The sequence below is a fragment of the Mesitornis unicolor genome, unplaced genomic scaffold (genome assembly GCF_000695765.1).
Source record: "Mesitornis unicolor isolate BGI_N332 unplaced genomic scaffold, ASM69576v1 scaffold1535, whole genome shotgun sequence".
Taxonomy (NCBI): domain Eukaryota; kingdom Metazoa; phylum Chordata; class Aves; order Mesitornithiformes; family Mesitornithidae; genus Mesitornis; species Mesitornis unicolor.
Window position 1 is genome coordinate 21,850 of NW_010184588.1, and position 8,384 is coordinate 30,233.

The following is an 8,384-nucleotide window of genomic DNA, read 5'->3' on the forward strand; positions in this document are numbered from 1 at the left end:
GTGAGAGGCAGTAGCACAGCTTAAATGGGAAAGGCTCAAGCTGGAGGTAAGGAAAAGCCTTCTCCCCATGACGACAGTCCATTTATGAAGCCCAGGGAGGCTGGACCACAACCAGCCTTGGCGGGGTTTTATGCCTCAACTGGGTGAAGCCCTGAGCAGTCCGGTCTGACCCACAGCTGAGTTTGCTCTGGGTACGGGCTGGGGCAGGGGCTCCCCAGAAGATCACCCTGCCAGCCTAAATCATCCTGTGATGCCTGTGATCTATGTTTACCGTATGGATCCATGAACTGTAGAACACAGCCAGGTAGTAATAATACATAACCAGTTAAGTGACCCGTATGAAGGCTGGTACCATCCATTATGATAAACATAGCAGCAGAAGGAGAATGAAGGGTACTTCCTGTCTCTCTGCACACTTTAAGACCCTCAGTATCCAAGTATTCCTTTCAAAACCCTTTATGGTTTTAGGTCTGCAATTCTCTATCATTTTACAAGACAAGTTGACAGTTGCACTTTCCCAAATGCTGTTTGTCAAAATAGTATCTTGCTGCAAAATCTGGTCTCCCCTCACATTTCTAAACCACAGTTAGGCAACTCTGAAGCTGAAAACAGTGAAAGAAGGAAGAGGCGACAGGGAAATCTGCATCACTCCAAAAAGAGAAGATGGAGAAGAAAGCACATAAGAACAAAATAAGAGAAACTAAACAAACTGTATTGCTGATAAACTCTGGTAGGAAACCCAAGGCTTAAGACAGAGTACCAGATAAGAAACAGGAAGAGTAACTTTTAAACTATTTAGGATTTATGCCTAGAACACACAACATCTGCTCAAAAAATTCTTCAGTGGCACATGGGAACTACGCCAAACTGGAGGAGCTGACAGATGGAACTGGTCTCCTTCAGAGGTGGAAAAAACCAAGGGAGGATGGAAAAATCTATGTAAGTGGACTTTATTCTCTTGGTGAAGTGCAGATCAAATCTAACTTCCATATTGATGCTGTACATGGTCAGCTCACCAATTAGGATCTTTTTGCATAAGTGTTCTGTCAGTATTGTTTATTCTGTCTTTTCTGCTTTGAGGTCAATGTGTTCTACAAATGTACATTAAAACCCATACCTTTCCTGTACATGGAGTATACCTCTTCTTTCTTGCTTCTAAACATGACAAAACTTACGTAGTAAACATGATGAAACACAAAAATGCAATGATAAAAATAATAACAAGGTCCAAAATTATTATTCTCAAAACTCCACACCAGGTTCTACATCTTTGCCTGCCCAGTCCCCCATGTCTTTTGCTGGATAGCCAGAAACAAACACAGATTGCTGGGCCTCGTCCTACATATGTGGTTCTATGTCCGTTGCTGATTCAAGTGTCAGAACAGAATCATAAAATGGGATCTCAAATTGTAAAGGCACTTTAGCTCCCTACACAGCCCCTCAGCTGGCTGAGGTAACCCAAAAAATACTCCAGGGCTGTGCTGGCTTTGCAAATGATGCTGGAAAGAGAATATTATCTCCAGGATAAAACGGGCCCCAAGACATTGCTACAGTGAAATCCATACCCAGAGAAAACTCTGTAGTTTTTGTTTTGTAAAATAGTACTAGTACATTTTGAAATACCAGATTCTCATGGAATACTATAAAATATAACAGGTACTGTAATAACTATATGTTCATCCTGATTTCCTTCAGTCTTTCTGCTACAACAAAAATAACTTCTTCAAATGAGTCTGAAGATAGTTGAGGCTTGCAGTTCTGCAGTATTGAACTCAGAACTACATTATTCAAAATAATTAACTTCCAATTTCCAAATGTCCAAATGCCCAAAAAGCATAGCATGTTTTGTGAAAAATAATCAGAAATCCATAAATTAATTTAAAATAATATTCATAACTAACATTGGAGTATAGAGAATAAACTAAACATGTTAGTCAGTCTTAAGATAGAATCCACATAGTCTCGTCTGAATAGCTAGAGAACATAGTGGAGAGAAGAATTATTCTTAAGAGTAATTCTGTCTACACTTTACTTCTAGACTGTAGCAGTAGAATTGTCTTAAAATTATTTCAAGCTACAATCTTCCCTACTTAATTAAGTTCAGTGACAAAATTAATGTGCTCATTCATATATTTGCAAAAATCAGAAATCTGGACTAGAAAAAAATCAGTTTTAAAAAAGAAAAAATCCCATATCCATACCCTATTTTGTGTTCTAAACTAAAGGAAGAGAGGGAGACTAAAAGTTAGAAAAATCATTGTGTGAGGGTAAAATCCTTAATATTGAGCTCATTGTGTTATAATTTAAATGAAGTAAACACTTCATGGGGCTGGGGTACTTAACAGAAGTTAACCGTGCTTTAGGAGTAGGGAGGTTATTCAAAAGTTGAAATATTCTTTCCTATCTGACCAGAAACATTCCTTAAGATGAAAACTGCTGCTTAACAAACATCCTGCACCCCACTTCAGCTCCAAATTGCTCTCCTTCCACCTGTTTCTTTGCATCATGGTTGACTTTCCACTTCCATGCTTCAACCCTTCCCTTGTAGAAGTCCACTTTCATGAAATGCTTCACTAGGAGACTAGTACTGCAGAGTTTCAGAGACATGAGGTTTCTCCATTCATATGTGCACGAAAAGATTTTAAATGTCTGGCAAAGCAGCTAGCTTGCTACATCACAGAATTGTATTCCCATGCTACAATCTCTTCCTCTGAATTCCTAATCTTCTTTTGCAGTAAGAACTCCAGAACCATTAACTCATTTCCCTTAAGCTAAGACTGTATTTATGTGCTCTGCAAGCAGATACTTGACCTTCACATTATTGTCCTTCCTTCATATGTTCAAAAGATTAGACTTTTATAACTGTAATAATCCTTGGTCTTCAAACCATTGCCAATCCTTGGTTTAAAATTAACAATGTGTTTTATATTGTAAGTTCTTGTTTAAAGAAGCATTTGTTTACAGGTGCAGATTAATTTCTCAAATTGTTTCTTCTCTCTTTCTCTAGTAATCTACTATCTAATAGACCTTGTGTATCTTTCACTCTCTCTTCTTTCTACTAAAGTCAGAATAAAAACCAGGATTCTCTGAAATCCTTCAGTAGCTATTCTGTCTTTGCACATTAAATTAAAGCAAAACAAAACAAAACTAAAACCAAACCCAGACATTCAGTTTACAGCTCAAGAATTTTCCTGGTAGACACAGGTTAAAGTATGTTGCTCTGAGAGTATATGTACTTCTGACTAGTTTAAGCAAAGAAAGAAAATATGAGAAGATACATAAGAAATGTGTCCTAAGAAGCTAAGTAGAGAAAAACAAAAACAACAAAACCAACATTGCTTTTGTTTTCTAGTGAAGTAAGGCAAAAGGATAAGAAGTATCACACTAAAGCTTATATCAACATTTCTAAGTCAATTCACCTGAATAATACACTGATCCTGACCCCATCCTCAGTAGAATCAAATCCCTTGACCCAAAATGCAAAAGGACTTTCTTAGGAAAGGAACTATAGGAATTGATCTTCCCTCATTCAAAAGGCTCTACAGCTGTTTTTTGACTAGATAATATCTTAATAATGGTGTCTTTTTACAGGAAAAAATACCCCACTACTCAAAACAACTGGGCAATAGGACATGGCTTTCTCTTAAAATGCTTAAGCAGAATACTGAAACACAAAACCGAGCTTCAAAATTTTTAATGTTTGATTGTGTGAAAAAGTCTTCCATTCCCCTCAAACTACATGTTCCTAGTTAATATTTTAATCAGAAACCTAATTTTTAGTATCAGCAGTTTCAGCGGACCTGCAAAGTGAGAAGCTACTCATACAGCCATTTAAAAGAAAAATTCAGCTGTACTAAGAAAGCAAATATTCTTGTAAACAGGTTTTTTTTAACAGAAATTATTCATTTTTTCATGATCTCTCTCAAAAGATCAGAATATACATAAAGGAAGAAAGCTCTGAAGGTAACCAAGCTAACAGAGCCTGTAAGTCACAGCTGTCAATCAATTTTGTTACATCTGTACTCTAATATTCTCAAAGCATAAGGGTTAACATACATATTAACAATGATAGGCTTATTTGTTAAAAAAAAAACAAAAAAACAAACGTAATCACCACTCCATTCCTATTTTTACTCTTTTCAATATGTTTCCATTAAATCCATTTCCGCTGTTTTTAAATGGACTTTATTATTCACTATATTTGTTAGGAGAAGTTTTAGCCTGAGAGAGTCTTAAACCAAAACAATCATATTCAGATTTAGATTAGAGCAAATCTGGAAGAGAAGGGCAATGAGGGCATTTTAGTCTGCAATCTTCACTGAAGAGAAACTGCTGGGTAGAAAAATGGGAGAATCTTAGTTTTTAAACATACCACGAACTGGAGAACTGCGCTAGACTTTCTTAGCTATTTTTGTCTGTTTTATGAATTAAAATGTTCATATTTCAAGCAAAAGGTAACAGTGCTTAAAAATGTCACGTTTACATCACATTTCTGGTTTTCTTTTGCTTTTTAACATAGTCACAAATAAACAATGTCAAGTCAACTCTGTTCCAAATTTGAAAACATGTACTGAGAACCCTTCTGCACTGTTAATGTTGTCATAATTTCTTCATATTGCAAACATAATTGGAAACAGATGGGCACATTTAATGGCAAGCTCTATACATGTTTTAATAAACAGAGCTTTTCTGAAGTGACCTCAACAAGTAATGCAACTTGGGCTGGTCCAGCTGAGCCTCAGTAGTCATTATTTTAATTGCTTCACACTTCTCCAGTGAAGCCACTGACAAACTCTTGCTAATCTAAAAGGCTTATGGTTGCAAGTGAAAATACAGATGAGAATCTCACTAAACCTTCTTTTTTAAAAGCTTTTTCCACATGGATTCAAAAAGAAGTCAGATGTCAATAATATAAAAATTAGTCCCTGAAAAGAGTTATAATTGCTAAAATAAACTATAATGTACATATTTTCATTTGCATGTGCACAGACACATTTCAATGTGTCTCTACAAGGTCTAAAAAAGTTAATTTAGTAACTTCTCAGCTGAGATACTGCAAAAGGTAACACCTAGACCTCTATGTAACATAACACTTTCCAGGACAATACCTCAATTTCTGTTCTTTATTAAATCCGTATTGGTAAAACACAGAAGTAAAAAGTGGATGAAACATAACTGTCTTCAGGTAGACTTCAGAGATACTTTTCTTTAAGAATTTGAGGGTTGCTAAATTCTTCAACAGGAAACTTTCCAGTACTAAAAAAAATCAAGTAGTATTATATAATATTTCTAGGCAATCACTGACTATAGTAATAATACTTCATACAGGTTTTTTAAACTGTTAGACAAAGGGACATTTTATTTCTTATTGCTACAATAAAACACTTTGTACAGTGTAGCTCCACCAGAGCTTCTCACTCTTGATTTCATAAAATTTCTCTTTCACTATACTTGCTCTTCCTTTGCTAATAAAACTAATTCATGGACCTAAAACTCTATACAGAAACAAAACAACCTAACTGTAAACATAAAAGAAGAAAATGGTGACCTTCTGGTATGCACTTTGTAGGGGCAGGTTGGATTTGATTTATAAATCCAAAGTGTACAGAACTGCTGGCTTGAACCTACACAAAGTTTTGCTGGTATTTTTTTTATGCTTTCAAGTTTTACATTTTTTCAGAACTTTAATGGCTATTTGAATACACATGCAGTATATGTGCATTTTAAATTTCCAAAACAAAAATTCACTAGAGTGATGCAGCATAAGGGAACCAGTATCCCCTAAACAAAACCCATCAACATTGGTAACTCCTCAAAGAAAGCTGTGAAGAACTACTTGACAAACACTTCTGGTGCACAGAGCACTGTCAAATAGAAGAGACAGCATTTGGCCACCTCTAGGATGAAACTGTCCCTAAGATTTCAGTTAAACTTCATTTAAAATTCTTGAGATTGATTAAAAAAGAAATGAAAGTGTGAGGGGGTAAGTTCCACTCTTCAATGATAACTTGCACTGTGGAATTGAGAAAAGCTGCCTGAATAAATTGACTATCCTTGAGAGGAAGTTTTTTCAATATTTTAAATTCACATTCTCTTTCCGCAAAATTTCTGCATGTATTTAATTTTTTCACACAAATTCAGTTATTTGCTAGCTTACCTCCTGTTTGAGTGATGACTTGAATGTCACTAGAAAGTGGTCCATCCCCAACAGAAGTAAAAGCAAGAACCTTCACAGAGTATGTTTTCTGGGGTATCAGATTTCCAATAGTGGTAATATGGCTGTCAGCCACATTGTGCTTCATCCAACTGTTGACATGTTGAGTGGGGTCCATGGTGTAATAAACTCTGTAACCTTGTATCTGTCCATTAGGTTCCTCAGGTTCTTCCCACTGTACCAAAATGGTGGTAGAGCTCAACATACGGGCCTGTACATTGCGTGGTGCACTTGAAGGGGCTTGCTCTGAAGTCCTTGTTGACACAGGCTCACTGGGTGGTCCTCTGCCGATGTTATTTACAGCAACCACCCGAAATTCATACTCTGAATATGGGCTTAGGCCAGCGACACTATAGCGTGTTGTGGCTACCCCATCAATTTCCTTATATTGCTCCTCAGAGTTTTTGGGTTTGTGTCGAATTATGTAGTAAGAAACTGGCTCAGGGTTTCCAGAATCCCAAGTCAATGTTATACTTGTCGCTGTGCTTTCTGTCACCACAGGTATTCCAGGAGGCTTGGGTAAGGCTAAAGGCAAATGCCAAAAAAACACATTTAGCACTATGAAACAGTAGGTTTTTATTATTACAATAAACAGCTTAAAAACCAAAACAAACAACAACAACAAAACAGGAAGATTGGAATGGAAAGAAGATGTGATCTGTTCAGAGCAAGCTTTTGGCAATTATGATTTACTCCAGAAATCTATCAGAAAATCTTCAAATTTTGTAGTTTAATGTTTATTTGATATAAATGAACATTACTAACTTTTATAATAGATCCTGTAAACATATGCAAAAGATGATTCTTATAGACAGACATAGAGAGACACTGCAACATAATTTTCAGATATTTTTGGAATCTCTAGTTTCCAATTGCTCAGTGAATATGATACTTGGACGCCCAGCAGCAATAAAAAGCAAATGACTGGTTCTTAAAGGTTCCTGCTGTTGACAAGTATATGCAAGATTACAAGATCTTTTATTTATTTGAAACAAAGGCTGGGAGCTAGACACAGGAGATTAAAGGAAAATTATGATTAACTTATTTATTAGTGTCATTGCTGTCTAAATCTAAGTTTTGTCTTATGCAGATGATTGGCTGGAATATTAAGAGGGCAAGAGGCCTTTAACTCCTTTAAGTGGAATATATTTGCTCACAATATGGCAATGAATGAAAGAAAAGATTGAACTATGTCCAAATGTATATGATTGGGATATACCTTTGACAGTTATCTGAGCTATTGCTTCTATCACACCAAGGGTAGACATAGCAACACAAGTATAGTTTGCAGACTGCCTGACATCATTAAGCTCAAGGACGTTCCTCCCTATTGGCATATCATCCTCAGGTGTCAAATCTTCTGCTCCTAGCATCCATTTCACATAAGGCATTGGTGACCCCACCGCAACACACGTGATATTTACGCTCCCGCCAGGCATGATCTCATGATTGGTGGGGGGAATAGAGAACCTCGGTGGGACTCGTCGAACTAGAACAAAACACAGAAAAAGGTAATAACATATACAAAAAAACCCCCTGAGTCTTGCATATGGACTACATGCAGTGTACAGACACAATTTAATGTTTTAACGTATTATTCTGATCTACCAGAAAATATGTATCAAAGAAATACAAGACTAAGCAAGAATTTTGTCTGCACACAATGTGAATTATTCTATATTTACTTCAAGATATCATTAGGCACATTCATACAAAGGCTGATTCAGACCTATTAGGGCCTCACAGTTAACTAACTACATACTAACAATACACAAAAACCATGCAAACGATACACACACACACACACACGCACACGCACACACATACACGCACGCACGCACACACACACACGTGCACACATATATATGTGTATATATATGCATTTTATATGCCCATACACATATATACGCACAGAAGAAAACTGGAAAGTCAACAGCATGCTTGAGTTGATTACCAAAACCAACTTCAATGCTGTGTGCTTCCAGTTGATGTGAATAAATGTGCAAGGCCACATTGTCACATCACAGTCCTGTAACACATTGCCTACAGTACATTGAAAATGCAATTTCATTTGCTTTCAGACTCAAAGTAGATGCAGCCTCAAGACCTCACACTAACACTGAAACAAACATTGAAAAAAATATAAATATACACAGATACAAATATATAT

At 36.4% G+C, this 8,384-nt stretch overlaps 1 protein-coding gene across 1 annotated transcript in view; it reads right to left on the bottom strand.

Moving 5' to 3' along the window:
* Positions 1-7,703, bottom strand: part of LOC104540636 (receptor-type tyrosine-protein phosphatase delta) — a gene marked incomplete at both ends in the record, with an annotated part of 28,518 nt that extends 20,815 nt beyond the window's left edge. The window contains 2 exons of the mRNA XM_010184494.1: positions 6,158-6,739; positions 7,434-7,703. Coding sequence (XP_010182796.1) covers positions 6,158-6,739; positions 7,434-7,703 — 852 coding nt within the window. The remainder of the gene's footprint in view (positions 1-6,157; positions 6,740-7,433) is intronic.
* Between the last annotated feature and the right edge of the window lie 681 nt (positions 7,704-8,384).